General features: G+C 36.8%; 1 protein-coding gene across 2 annotated transcripts in view; it reads right to left on the bottom strand.

The window, feature by feature from the left end:
- The window catches only part of SEL1L (SEL1L adaptor subunit of SYVN1 ubiquitin ligase), a 70,154-nt gene that overhangs the window by 18,302 nt on the left and 36,506 nt on the right, over positions 1-15,346 (bottom strand). For both annotated transcript variants that reach the window (XM_020978971.2, XM_020978970.2), the window contains exons 9-14: positions 11,881-11,962; positions 10,156-10,310; positions 8,592-8,648; positions 4,410-4,478; positions 2,427-2,504; positions 293-355 (exon numbers count right to left, since the gene is read on the bottom strand). In XM_020978971.2, coding sequence (XP_020834630.1) covers positions 293-355; positions 2,427-2,504; positions 4,410-4,478; positions 8,592-8,648; positions 10,156-10,310; positions 11,881-11,962 — 504 coding nt within the window. The remainder of the gene's footprint in view (positions 1-292; positions 356-2,426; positions 2,505-4,409; positions 4,479-8,591; positions 8,649-10,155; positions 10,311-11,880; positions 11,963-15,346) is intronic.

The following is a 15,346-nucleotide window of genomic DNA, read 5'->3' as shown; positions in this document are numbered from 1 at the left end:
CTTTGGAGGGCTATAAATCCCAGACTAAGGATTTAGCCTCTATATAAGGAAACGGGAGCCACTGAAGGTCTGAGGCAGGATGTGCTGTTATCTACTTGATTACTATTAAAACAAAAGGAGGAAAAACAACTAAACAATAAATAATCCCTGAGTGATAATAAAAGGCTCAGCTTTGATTGATTATAATGCTTCCCTCCCTCAGGAAAACTACGCAAGATCTAAGGAATGATCAATCAACTATACAGGCAGCTCTTTGGCAGAAACTGGCAGAAATGTTGGAATGATTGCTTACCACTGGAACTCCCCTCCCATATAAGTAAGCCATTCCAAGTCCACTCTGTCCAACTGGGTTGCCCTGAAAGAAAGAGATCAAGGTAAGGGAAAGTTAAAAAACACAAAGTAAAATCCATTTGAGACAGAATGCAATCCATAAATTAGATGTTAAGGGATTACAAATGTAATGATATATGTATATACAAGTATTAAATGCTTAAAAGTTAGAATATAAAATATTTTTTCTTTGCAAAGACCAATATAATACTGAATTCAGGACGAAAGGAAACTTTTAACAACTTTTCTGTAAAGAAAGAAACTGTTTTTAGTTACTTTTCTGAAGGATATTCTGTTTCACATTCCCTTCATGACTAAACTGAAATTGCTACTGTCCTCTACAAAATGGGCCTGTTGTATCCCATATAAAAACAGCAGCTCTGAATTTTTTTCTTTTTTGAGAGGAAGTAGAAACCTATGTGAATGTTTTTTCCTTAGCACCTTTGAGTCATGGAGTAGTTAAAGTAGTAATAAAGTTTCAGTGATCTTTACTTGGGCAACGTTGCTAACATAAGTCAGGAGATAAAGCAGAAAAAGTTAAGAAGGAAAGTCTATCATTTCTTTGTGCCCCAAATGACAAAAAACAAGTATTAATCAATCAAAAAGCATTTATTAAGTATTTCCTAGATGCCAGGCACTCTGCCAGGTGTTGGGAATGTTAAGACAACAATGGAACACTCTACTCTTAAAGGGTAAGTGTATATGTCTCTGTATGTGTGTGTATACATACATATATATATATATATATATCTACTACATGTGTGTATGTACAAAATGAATGCAAAAGAAATATAAGGTCATTGAGTATGGAATAGAGTAAGGTACTAGCAGCTGGAGAGACTTCATGCAGAATGTTGTGCTTAAGCTTAGTCACAGGGACTTTAGGGATTACGGATTTTAATCACTCAATCAACAAATATTTATTAAACACCTATTATGTGCCAGATACTCTGCTAGGTGCTGAAATTACAAATACAAAGACTGAAATAATCCCTTTCCACAAGGAATTTACATTATATCAGGAGAGACGTGTACACCTGGATGTCCATATTAAATATATGGGAGTTAGGGAAGGAGAATACTGGTAGTTGAGGATCAGGAAAGACTCGGTTCTTAATCCTTTTTGTTTCATGGAGCTCTTTGGAAGTTTGGTGAAATCTATGGACCCCTTTCTCAGAATAATGTTTTTTGATGTATAAAATGAGACATGTAGGGTTACAAAGGAAGCGAACACTAAGTAAAAATAAAGATATAATTTTTCCCATACAAATTCATGAAGCCTCTTACATCTATCCAATAAAAGTCAAATGGAGTCTATCTCTGATGTTAAAGGTAATATAAGAGGTAGAAATAATGAGGAACTGCCTTCTAGGCATAGGAATGAGTGTTGTGAATAAGCAACACTAAAATGGTCACTTTGGCAAGCTCAAAGAATGCATGAAGAGGTGTAATAGGGCTGGAAAAGTAGGTTGGGAACAGATTATGAAGGGATTTAAATCCCAAACAAAAGAGTTTATAGTTGTTCTTGAGAAAGCCTAGGGAGTTTATTGACAGTGGAGTGACATAATCAGACCTGCATTGTCCTGAACAAAAAGGGAATGAGCTAACAATACATCTAAAGTGCTAAGGAAAATCATTTTGGAAGCACTGTTATAAGAGCTAGTACCACTGCTTGAGTCGTGTTCTAGCATGTGTGCAGCAAGGAAAGAAGTCAGCCTCTTGGCAACATCTTGGATATGTGACTTCTCATTATATCCTCTTTCTTTAAAACCATTCTAGTAAAAAGAATTTCAGGGTACCAAATATAGCTCATGGGTTAAATATTATACTTAAATACTACATCAAATCTTAAAAGTAAGAATATATGATTATAGATATTTCCTCAATAGGTAAAGTCTCTCAATGTAATGAAAAGAGGAATTCAATATCCAAGGTTCAGGATACTATCCTGTTTCTCAAAATATCTCCTTTTAAAAATGTTTTTTTGGGGAATATTGTTCCTTACCAATTCAATTCAAATAATTCACATCAAAGAAACTGGAGTTAAATGCTTACAGTTAGCAAATTTTGCCACATACTTGATGTGGGATGCTTACCATATCAGCAGCTTTCTTGAAATAATGTAGAGCTGTCTCATTACTCTGTGGTACAATATCACTTCCCTCGGAATACATCTAGGAAAGAAAATACCAGTTTAGGTAAGAACAATATTATCCTACCAAAATATCTCTATATTTTCTTCTCATTTCTAATTTAATGTTTCCATTTTCCTTAAAAGATTTTTTAAAAGAAAGTTCTATATTAAGGCTTATTTTCCTTAAAAAACAAACAAACAAACAAACAAACATGTAAAGCAGCATTAAATGAGTGCAATATTTTTAAAGCCAAGATATTCTAATATTCAGATATATTTCACATCTCCTTTAAATGAATATACTCTAACAAAGTCAATACAATTTTGAGAACAAATGAAATGTCCCATAGCAAGTAATTTTTCTTTCCTAATACAAAAGGAATCTTTTATCCAGGTGGCTCTAAGAAAAGCAACAAAACATCTAAGTTAATTCAAAAGATCCTAAACCACAGATTGTCAGGAGTGCCTACCTGACAAAGGCCATAAAGAAAAAGCAGCACCTAGAATACTCAAATACTGTTTTTACTTGGGTCAAGTGACCTTACAAAGCTAAAGAAAATGAAAACACACCCTTCAGCATAATGAAATTCCTAACAACGTAACAATAGAAAGATTCAAAGAGATAACAAAAAAGTTTTCATTTACCTCGTATGACAGCCAAGAAATTTTACTGTAGTGGTTGGAAACACTGTAATTTATAATCATTAAGACCAAACTGCTTTTGGTCACCTTGCACATATTTTATTTTCCTATGCCCAACAGCCTCTGAAATGTCCTATATAAACTTGTTTTAATTAGTTATGTTGATAATTCATTTTTAGCACATTGCTAACATAGTATTAATAGTTAAAAGATTGAAATAGTATCATAGGATCATGCCAAGATACAGGAAACCTACTCAGTAAGTCATCAAAATATATAAATATATTTTCCTGCTACAGGGTAAAAAACAACAACTATGGATTAATAATTGACTGACAGCTATCATACCAAGAAAATTGTGGCAAATACTAATTAACTGGTTTTTACTATGGAAGGATGGCTACAATAAACACAAACACTTTAGCTTTTTAATAAGAAATGTAAAGTGTAAAAAGTCAAATTTCTTATAATCAGTGGAAAAGATTAGTCTCACCACATACAGAAGCAAAGGTTATTTAAGTTATTACCCTAGTATTTAATAAATGCAAACACTTCAGCTATTGGGATAGGGACTCATTATTTGACAATAACTGCTGGGAAAACCAGACAGCATTATGGAAAAAATTAGATTTAGACCAATCCCTCACATCTTACATAAAGATAAGCTTCAAATGAGCACATAAAGATAAGCTTCAAATGAGCACCTAGATATAAAAGGTTACATCATAAACAAATTAGAAAAATATGGAAACAATCATCTATCAGATCTACGGATAGAAGTTCATGACCAAAGAAGGCAGAGAGGATCACAAATGGAAAAGCTGACCATATAAAATTTAAAAGTTTTGCACATCTGGTAAAACTAAGGTTACAAGGGAAACAACTGGTAAAAAAATCTTTACAGATGATTTAAAAGGGGAAATGAAATCTCTGAAAGGAACTGCGTACATTTTAGTTTAAATAGTTAAGAACTTCTCAGCATAGAGGGGCAGCTAGGTGGCGCAGTGGATACAGTACTGGCCCTGGAGTCAGGGGGACCTCAGTTCAAATCCTGCCTCAGACACTTGACACTTACTTACTAGCTGTGTGACCCTGGGTAAGTCACTTAACCCAACTGCATAGCCCCCCCCAAAAAAAATTCTGAGCATAGTTCTTTCTACTTAGAACGTGATATAATGATCTTTAAAGGAAGATTTAATTTTTAATTTATTTTTGGCAAAGCAGAAGATAGCATAATACATGTGCTAAATACACAACCACATTTTTTTTTTATTGCTTAAGATGTTCTAAAGATGTACTGTACCTTTCCCAAGAAGGCCATGGCATGTGAATTGCCAGCATTGGCTGCTAAATTGAAGTAGTCAAAAGCTCTCTATGAAGAAATAATTTAAGAAATGTTTAGTCCTTTTTATTCTACATAACTTTCAATCAAAATAATTTTCCGATAAACATTGAAATATGTTGCAGTGGTTCGAAAAAAGTATATAAAACACTTTATCTAACAAGACTATAAAATGGCAACCCAATTAATCCTGAAGCAGTTTGTTTTGTCAGAAAGTCTTAACAGTCCCCAATATGTCAATAAAAGTTACTTTGTGGTTGCAAATGCAAAGAAATTTGATACATGACCTAAGCTTATAGCCATGAATACTTCTTTGGATATATTATGGGGAAAAGAACCAGAGATTAAGAAAGAAGACTCCTAGAGTTGTTCAATTTACTTTGGCTCTAGCTGAGACTAAGCAATTTGCGTTCTGCCCCCCACCCCCACCCCTCACCCCATGTATATGTGTGTATACATGCACATGTACAAATTTCAGATTTACTTAAAAACTTAAAAAAGAAAAATCCTTCTTCTGGAAAAACTTAAGCCTACATAGAATTAATATGCTTTAGAAGTTCCTTCTCCTCCTTCTTTCCTTAAGGACACCTTCAAAGACTTTTGCAATTATACAAAAATGCTAGTTGCAGCATGCAGAATCAGGAGCGCAAAAATTTTTAAGAAAGTGTACATTAAATTCTGTTATCTGGAATTCTGTCCCATGATTCTTTGGTACAATGATAACCAGCATTTCAAGTGATGGCTCTGAGGCATGGTAAGATACTGTGGATACTCTGAATCACAGAAAAATGAAACTATATATTGTAATTCTTTATAAACTGGCAATCTTTGTATAGGATATTGAGCAACTGTGTATGACAAAATTATTTAACCAAAGCAACTACTGTTTAATTAGATAATCAGATAAAAGGTATGGTTGACTAATGTACTTTTCTAATTAAAAGCTTCTCCTCTCCATCTGACTTGCTTCCTATTTACTCTTTCCTTATTCTAGAAACTATTTTCTAATAGGAATTCCCAAGATATCTCTTGCCACTTACCTAAAAATGTCCATGTCTACAATATTCTGAACAACAATGGACTGAATACTAAGCATAAAGAAGTGAACTTATTGTCTTATGTAGTGAAGCTCTGACTGCAAGGAGGCAGTGATGTTGCAGTTTTATTCTCTGCCTTCCTCAATATCTGATTACATCTTGATATTAATTTTAATCTATTGTTTTAAGCACCACAAGGTGATATTGGCAGTCAATAGGGATGAATTTGAAAGAAAAGGTGAGTTGGTCATACACAGTTAAAGTGAGAGATAAAACATGGAGAGCTTGAGCGCTGCACTGGTACTCTGAAGATATTAAAAGAATCACATAAAGAAGTCCGAAAAAAACTTTTATGGAGGATTTATAGAAAGACATGGACAAGAACAACACAGAATGAGAAACAGTGGAAAGGTGATATGTACTAGAAGTATAAAAACAGGTGAGAGAACCAAGAGGCCAAGGAATAACCAGGAACTATCTGAAAATAAGCAGAAAGGAGATGCAAGGTGAAAAGATTTCTTTAGCTAATCATATTTTCTTCTTGTGGATCAGCTTCTGGGGGCAGCTGTCATCTGCATTAGGACACACCAGTAATGTGCTAATTGCTAATCAAAGGCAAAAGCAGACTAAGTCATCCTATTTTAAGTGAAGACAGAAGTCCACCTTAAAAAAAAATCTCCATCAGAAGCTCTCTTCAGCTAAGCCCTTAACACTACAACACAGTAAACAGTTAGCAAGAAGGGTTAGCCAAGAGAACTACCAAAAAGAAAACCACAAATTGATAGGGACCTTGCTTTAAGGAAGCATAAAGGAACTCTGCAGAGTATGCTCAGTGTGTCTATTTCTGCCGCTACAAAATAACATGGAAATGTACACTAGAAGTACAAGATGTCTTAATCCTAGACCAGAGCAGGGTAAAGGGCTGGAGGAGCACATCTCTATAACACAAGTTGTCAGAGAGACTAAAATGTTCCTTGAAATAATACAGGGGTTTCAGGGAGGAAATAAAGAAGAAAAGGCCAGCAAAGGCAGAAAGGAATGCTATCTTTATCAGAAGTTTCAAGGTGGAAGAAGGTGAAGTACTAATAGGAAAGAAGGACCACTTACATTTGAAACTAAATGATGCTGTGTGTGTGTGTGTGTGTGAAGCTTTTCCTTTAGAGGGAAAACTGGATTATTTCTGAAGGAAGTCTTTTTGGATCTCCAAGTCAAGCTGACTACAAAGGCTGTGCTCTGCCTCCTTGGAGGTCTCTGAGCAGAGGTGAAACTGACCACTGTTCAGATATGCTCGCCAATATTTCTTCTGTGTGTGGACTGGACTAGCTCCTGAGGTCCCTCCCAAATCTCAAATTCTATGGATCCCCCAGGTACCCAGAGGGGATGGGTTATCCAGTAAAAGAGGAAGAGGAACTGAGCAGCAGTGGTTGCTGAGATGTTTTGAGATTACTCTTTGTTGACTTTACGTAAACAGGAGATGGTAGGTCAGAGCAATGTTACAGACATGGTAAACTTGATTTAAGCGAAGCATATGACAGTCTCTTATGCATTATCACTGTGGACAATATTAAGAGACATGGGCTGGGTCTGGGAAGATATTGCACTTGGACTGAAGAATCAGACTGCCCAGGAGTAACGACTTATGGGTCAATGTCAACTTGGAAGGTGGTCTCTAGCAGAAAACCCCAGAGATCTTACTGGGTCTGTGCTATTTGTCATTTCTATGAATACTTTGGATGAAAGCATAGAAGATATACCTTGCAAATGATATTAAGGTGAAAGTGATAACTAGCACAATAGATAATACAGTCAAGATCCAAACATATTCCAATGGGCTAGAATGATGGACCAGTTTTTACTACGCTTGATATGATAGAAATGATGTGAAAAGTGTTAGCTAAAAAAATCTAACGCTATCCTTGGCTGTATAATGAGTGGCACATTCCAGAACAAGAAAGGTGATAGATAGCCTTGTTGTATTCAACATTGGTCAGACCATTTCTGCAATACTGTTTAGCGGAGGGTGATAAAATTTGAGGAATGACATTGGTAACTTTGGGCATATCCAGAGGCAACTAGAATGGTGAGGGGACTAAATACTGTGCCATAACAGAATTGGTTAAAGGAACTGAGTGTATTTAGTAAAGAGAAGATTTAAGGAGAACGTAAGACCATACATTTTGAGCTACAAGGGGCCTTGGAAGCTATTTAGTCCAGCTTTCATCTTATGGATGAGGAAACTCAGACCTGAAGAGGAGAAATAACTTGACCACGGTTATACAGGTAATAACTAGCAGAGTTAGATACTCTGACTTCAGGTCTGGCATTCTTTCCCCTAAGACAAGCACAATAGCAATAATTAATGGGCTGTTTTGTGAAGAGGTCTAAAAATTGGCATGCTTTGCTCAAGGAGACAGATCTAAGAGCAATGGGTAGAAGTTGCAGAGAAGCAGCTTTTGGTTCAATGTAATTAAAAATAACAACAACTTCCTGTCCAAAAGTAGAAGGAACTTCTGCAGAAAATGGTACATTTCCCCTTATAGGAGATGTTTAAGCTGACACTGAATGATCACTCGACAGCAGTGCCGCAGAGGGAATTTTAGGTCAAATGGCCTTTAGATGGCGAAGTGAATAGAGCACTGGGTCTAGAGTCAGGATGACCTGAGTTCAAATCTAGCCTTAGACACTTACTAGTTGTGTGACCCTGGACCCCGTTTACCTCAGTCTCCTCATCTGTAAATTGAGCTGGAGAGGGAAATGGCAAACCACTCCAGTAATCTTGCCAAGAAAACCCGAAATAGGGTCACACAGAGTTGGACATGGCTGAAACGACTCAATAACAACAATTTTTAGATTTTGTGATACCATAAGTTCATCTAAATCTTTTTTTCAAACATTTTATTTTTATTTTCAGTTCCACATTCTCTCCCTCCCTTCACCCCTCCTCTATCCATTGAAAAGGCAAGAAATATGATATTTATACATATATAGTATTTCACAACATACATCTAAATAATTCTTTGGATTCTATTTTTGCAGCCTTCTTATTCTATACTTTCCTCCTTCTAAGATCTGGCTAAAACATAAAGCTTAAAAAAAGGCAAGTTACCTGGTGGTTTTGCTCTACTCCTCGCCCTCCATGCAAATGTAGCTGTCCTAGACCAACCTGAAATTAAAGAAAAATCACAAGTAAACCTGCCTGGTTAATTGTTGAAGTTATGGGCACTAGATTTGGAGTCGGGAGAGATCCGGGTTCAAATCTATTTTCTTCTTCTTCTTTTTTTTTAGGCCGGCACTTGGGGTTAAGTGACTTGCCCAGGGTCACACAGCTAGTAAGTGTCAGGTCTGAGGCCGCATTTGAACTCGGGTCCTCCTGACTTCAGGGCCGGTGCTCCACCCACTGTGCCACCCGGCTGCCCCTCAAATCTATTTTCTGACACTAGTTCTATGACCATTGAGGCTCTCTGAAATTCAGTTTCCTCCTCAGCAAGATGAGTACAATAATACTCACAGTCTGTACAACTCAAGGTTGCTGTGAAGATTAAATAAGAAAACGTATGGAAAATATTCCGTAAACGTTATATCTTTTAAAAAATCTTTAAATATTTTGAGTTCTAGATTCTACTCCTCCCTCTAGCTCTTCCCTCACTTACTGAGAAGGTAAGCAATATGACACCTATTATACATGTGAATTCATGAAAAAACAGATTTTCATATTAGCCATGTTGCAAAAAAGAAACAAAGCGAAAGAAAGAAAAAGAAACGTTAAAAAATGTTTCAATCTACATTCAGAGTTCATTAGTTCTCTTTCTGTAGGTACATAGTTTTATTTTGTTTTTTCATTTTTGTTATTTTGCTTTTTGGTGAGTTAAGTGACTTACCCAGGGCTACACAGCTAGTAAATGTCAAGTGTCTGAGGCCGGGTTTGAACTCAGGTCTTCCTGACTACAAGGCTGCAGCTCTATTCACTGTACCACCTAGCTGTCGCTAGTATTATTCATCATGAGTTCTCTAAAACTGTCCCAGATCGTGGATCAGAATAGGTAAGTCTTTCACAGTTGATCATCATTACAATAATGCTGTTACTGAGTACAGCGTTTTCCACGGAAACCCTAAATCTGATGCTATAAAAACATCATATATTATTGCTACGGTATTCAAAGAAATCAGTCAAAAAAGGTTCTACTACAGTCAAATAAACAAAAACTTAGACTTCTGTAACTCTTTAAAAGAAGTGTTATTATCTTGCCTTAGCCTAGAATGTGATAGAATAATTCATACATAAAATGATTAATGGATTATAGTGTTTTTGTGTTCTGTAAGTTTGTATCCCATATAATCCAAAATTAAAGACAAAGTTTATCACTTCAGGAGCTTAAAATCTAAGACCAATAATGCTTAAAGAATGTCCCCTACTCATAAAAACTTATGCAATCCCAAGTGACATATTCTTCTAGTGAATACCGGATGCTATTCTCTGTCACCACTAAATTCTGGTCTTTGAAGCATTCTATTACCTATTATATCTTTGTGATCTTCTTTTTCAGAAGATGGCCAATTTGATAGATAAGTGCTTTTTCCAGGGACAGTTTTTGTGTTCATGACAACTGAAATCAAACTAGTTAAAATATAATATCCCCTCACCTCATCCCACCCAGGAGGGATAAATGTACCTGTGCTTGTACATCACCCTTTTCAGCTAGGAACTGGTAATACTGAATCAAATCTTCTTCTAGCATTCCACTGGCCATTCCTGGATTCTCTACTTCATCAGGCAGACGAATTCTTTGTACTACTGTGCCTCCTGTCAGTGAGATATCACTAGCAACTGAAAACAAGGGAGAACAGCATTAATACACCACATGGAAGCACAATGTCCCATGTAGAAATACTGGCAATGGAAATTATCAAATGTTTGTATGGATTTACTCATAATTAAAAGAATTTTTCAATACCATGGCAGGCAAACAATGAGTCATATTAAAAGATCAAGGACTTCTGCTCCTTTCTCCTTCCCACACTAAAGAATTTAGTAAGCAGAAGCCAAAAGAAGAAAAATGTAAGCAGTCTATAATAAACTAGTCTCTCATGAAAAGAGACAATAAAAGTACAATTAGATGTCCTTGATGAATTTAAGCTGGCTGGTATATACAAATTATTTCTGAACTGATAAATGAAATTTCTAAAAAGGGACCTCTGAAAAAAGGATGAAAAATGGGAGAGGTGCTACAGGACTTTAAAAAATGGGGTGGGGAAGGGAGTAGCATCTGAAAGTTATAGGCCAGTGGGCTTGACTTTGGCTCCTGACAAAATTCCAGAATACACAAAGAGATAGAAAGCAGTAAGAAGGGGAAGCAACGGGGTATGCGTTGTGGGGCATTCCTGTAGTCCCAATATCAGGGATGACTGAGGTGGGTGGATCCAATGAGTTAGAGAGTTCTGAGCTGTAGTAGGGCTAAAGGCCTACTGATTCTGACACCAATATGGTGCCCTTGAGCCCCGGAAGGCCACAAACTGCCTGAGGAGTAAACTGGCCTAAGCTGGAAAAATAGAGCAAATTAAAGCTTCCCTCTCAATCAATACTGGGATCTAGTTACTATACGTTCAACCTGGGATAGCATAAGATGGAAGAAGTTTAATTACAACCTGTGCCACATCATATTGTTTTAGTGGATTGTAAACTCAATGAATAAACACTGGTGATCTAGCAGTTAAATAAGCTACTGAGCTCTTAGGCTATGCTGAGAGAGACATAGAAACCAGGCCTAGGGAGATGACAGTCTAACTGTGGCATGTTCTGGTCAGATTACATTGGGAATACTGTGTCCAATTTTGACACCATGTTTTAGAAAGGACATTGATAAACTAGAGAGCATCTAGAGGAGGTAATGTTTGAACCAAAGAGAAAACTTGGGACCAAGGTGGAGGGAATAAAAGAAAAGTTTTATGTGAAGGGCTGTCTTGTAGATGATGGATTGGATTAGACTTTTTCTGTCTGGCTTTAGAGGGCAGCACCAGGAACACTGTTTGGAAGTTGCAGAAAGGAAGATTATGGTTTAATATAAGGAAGAACTTCCTGATAATGATTAGTGTTTTCCTCAAGTGGAATGCTGCTTTGGCAATTAGGTAGTCCTTGCTCCCCAGAATTTTAGAAGAGGCCAGATGATCACTTAGGATTTTGCAGAAAGGATCCTTATTTATGCAAGAGCTGGACTAGATGGCCATTGAGGGCCATTTCAATTCTGAGATTTTATGACAGTCTGGAGAATATTCTAGTGGAGGCTATAATACATGTGTAAAGATTTTAAAATATAGAGGTAAAGTGCTTTGGAGACCTTAAAGCTCAATATACATGTTAGCATTCTGAAATTAATAAAGGAAAGGAGAAAGCAAGATACCATGGTTGGCTACAAGACGATAGTGAGTGAGGGCAGATTCACAGCTCTGTAGGACTCCAATCCCAGCCCAGTACCGATAACCCTGAAAAAGAAACAGCAAAGTATTTAAAGTCAATTATATAAAACAAGGATAGTATTTTTCAGTAGCATTATTTACAGAAGCAGTAATTAAATCAACATGTTTTTTGCTGTTATTTCACCCAAGTGTGACGATACCTCATTAATCATAAAGCAATTTATTAAACAATTTCAATTATTTCAAACACAGTTGGCAACTGGGAAGGAAGTTTAAAAAAAAGGCTCTGAATGCTAAAACAGAACAGGGACATGCTGGTAAATGTTTTAATAACCAGCTCTCTGGAGGGAAAAAAAGGATCTGTGCAGGACAAATTTGTAAGTTTAATCTGCATTATTAACATATTCTCCATCCCTTTCTTAAGCCTAGACAACCGTGTTTGCTGATTTTTGAGGGGTAAATATTCACATCGAAAACTTAACAACTGATTCCAGCAACACCTCTAGAAATGAAAGGCCAGGCATTAACAATTACACATTTTGCTCACAGAGGAAAGCCACGCTTGGAACTTATTTGTTTTTGTATTAGACATACTTCCTAAAAAAAATTGATTAATTGGCTTTCCAAACCACAGCAGATTTAAAATAATAAATAAGAAGCGTGGAGTAAGGTATGCAAGAGAGAGGGTACAAGGGCTACAATGACAACTGATTGCAAAAAACAATTGGGAAAAATTAATAAAAGGACATAATTCAAAAGCAAAGCAACCTGGGGACACTGAGTGAAGGGCCAAATTGCCTTATATCTCTAAACAGTTACTAATGTTATGCTGTATTATGTAACAGTATATTAATTTCTGAATAGTTGTAATGATGACTTTGAAACATCAACAAAAGGTTGAAATATGTTTCGGATCCTGTATGACAGAGTATGTAATACATTTTTTTAAAATTTCATAAAAAATGGTTTTAAAAATAGCTGTTTAAAAGAGTAAACTATAAAATCTGGAAAACATTTATAATGCTTCATTCTATGAAAAATTTCAGATAAATGAGGTATTACTGTAGATTAAATAGATCCAGAAGAATTAACTTATTTGTAGGATTATTCACTTTGAAGGGAAAAAATCAAAATTGTTTCAGCTCAACTCATTAAGCATTTATTAAGTACCTACTATGTGCCAGGCACTGTGCTAAACACTGGGGATACAGAGACAAAAAGCCAAAACAGCCCATGCCCACCATGAGTTTATGTTTCTATGGGGGGGAGATAATGTGTATAAAGAATATGAACACTGAATAGATAACAAAATAATTTTTAGGTAGAGGGCACAAGCAACTGGTGATGATGGTGGGGTTAATGAGGAAAGGTTCCCCCCCCCAAGAAGTGCTACTTGATCCAAGCTTTAAAGAAAACTAGGAATTCTAAGAGAGACATGAGGAAATCATGTATTCTAGGAGGGGCAGCTAGGTGGCACAGTGGATAGAGCTCCGGCCTTGGAGTCAGGAGGAGCTGAGTTCAAATCTGGCCTTAGATGCTTGACATTTACTAGCTATGTGACCCTAGGCAAGTCACTTAACCCAGATTGCCTCACCCCCCCAAAAAAATGTATTCTAGGCATGAGGTCAGCCTACGCAAATGCATGGAGATGAAGGACAGAATGTTGGTATAGGGACCAGTGAGCAAGCCAGCTAGTCTGGAATATAAAGTACGTGAAAGAATAACGTACACTAAGCTTGAAAAGGTAGGCAGAAGACAGTTTGTTAATGGCTTCAAATGCTAAACAGGAGTTTCTAATTTATCTTAGAATCAAGAGGGAACCACTACTTTCTTGCATTGGAGAATGACATGGTCAGGCACCTAAGGTGCCTTAGGAATATCAATTTGGCCGCTGTGTGGAAGATGGCTTGGATAGTGGGGAACCTGGTAGAGACTAGGGGGAGAGATGAATTAGGAAACTATTGCAAAAGCCAAGAAGAGAGGAGATATGGACCTTAACTAGGGTGGTGGTCATCTGAATGGAGAGAAGGGTATGGACACGAGATATACTGTAGAGGCAGAATTGAAAATGTGACAATGGATTAGATTTGATGGGTCAGGGAGATGGAAGAGTCAAGAATGACTCCAAAGTGATAAATGAGGGTAGCCGGAAAAATGGTAGTACTCTCAACAATAGACGTCAGGAAGAAGAATGGGTTTTTTGGGAAAGATAAGCTCTGTTTTGGACACAATAAGTTTGAGATGCCTGGGACATCCAGTTGTGACTTTGGTGATTCATGATAGAGGTCTTGGAGAAAGATTTGGGCTAGACATGGTGGGAACACATCAGGATGATGATCCTGAAAAGAAGACTCAGAAGGAGCAGTATGCTAGGAAGGGAACTAGGAGAAAGCAGTGTCTTGAAAATCCAAGGAGAAGGTATTTAGGCGGAGGGATCATGGCTCATAGCTTCTGAGCAGGAAGAGACTTTAGAGATTGAGCTATTCCAAATCCCTCATTTTATAAATGAGATATAAACAAAGATATAATCTTATCTTAAAGGTAGTAAGTAGCAGAGCTAGGATTCAACCCATAAACTCTGAGTTCAAATCTAGTGTTCTTTCTACTGTGTAACACACGCATGGTCAATAGTGTCAAAAGCTGTAGGGAGGTGAAGGATAAGGAGTGAGAAAAGTCTATTAGATGAGGCAAAATTGTTATTAACAGTTGGCAGCTAACTATTTGTGTGACCTTGGGTAAGTTACTTCACCCCATCTGAGTCTCAGTTTCCTCATCTATAAAGTGAAGGGATTAAACCAGATAATCTCTTTAAGTTCCCTTACAGCTCTGAAAGTATGTGATACTTGCTACTCTCAGTAAGAAGACTGATAGTTAAATCTATTATATACTCATTTTGCAAAAGGAAACAGAAACCAGAGGTAGCATGACACCTGAAATGCATGTAAATGCAATACAAATCACCCTGGCACCCAAACAGAAGAAGCTGTGGTAAAAAGAGTCTGTGCTACATCTTTCAGAGAAGCCATAACAAGGATACAGTCTTATAAACCAAAATGTACAGTTTGTGATGACTTCACTAGAAAATATGATTATTACTCAAATTTTGCACAAGTATAGATTTCCAGGGGCCAAATTATTGTTTTTTATTTCTTCCATTTTTAAAGAAGCCATGTGGCACAGTGAAGAGAATGTTGCCCCTGCGAGTCAAGAAAACTGGAGTTTGAATCCTGCCTCAAACACTTACTAGGTGTATGGCACTAGGCAAGTCATTCAACCTCTCTGTCTGTCTCATTTTCCTCACTTGTAAAATAAAGATAATTAACAGTGCCTATTTGCTAGGATGGTTCTGAGGATCAAAGGAGATAACATATAAAGCACTTAAAGCACTATACAGATGTTAACTCTTACTATTACAGCTATTAAGACTTGTGAAATACGTCAATCATCATC

This window comes from Phascolarctos cinereus, unplaced genomic scaffold (assembly GCF_003287225.1).
Source record: "Phascolarctos cinereus isolate Bilbo 61053 unplaced genomic scaffold, phaCin_HiC Scaffold_3;HRSCAF=262, whole genome shotgun sequence".
Classification (NCBI taxonomy): domain Eukaryota; kingdom Metazoa; phylum Chordata; class Mammalia; order Diprotodontia; family Phascolarctidae; genus Phascolarctos; species Phascolarctos cinereus.
The sequence above is the reverse complement of the archived record's forward strand: the minus strand, read 5'-3'. Positions and strand labels throughout refer to the sequence as shown.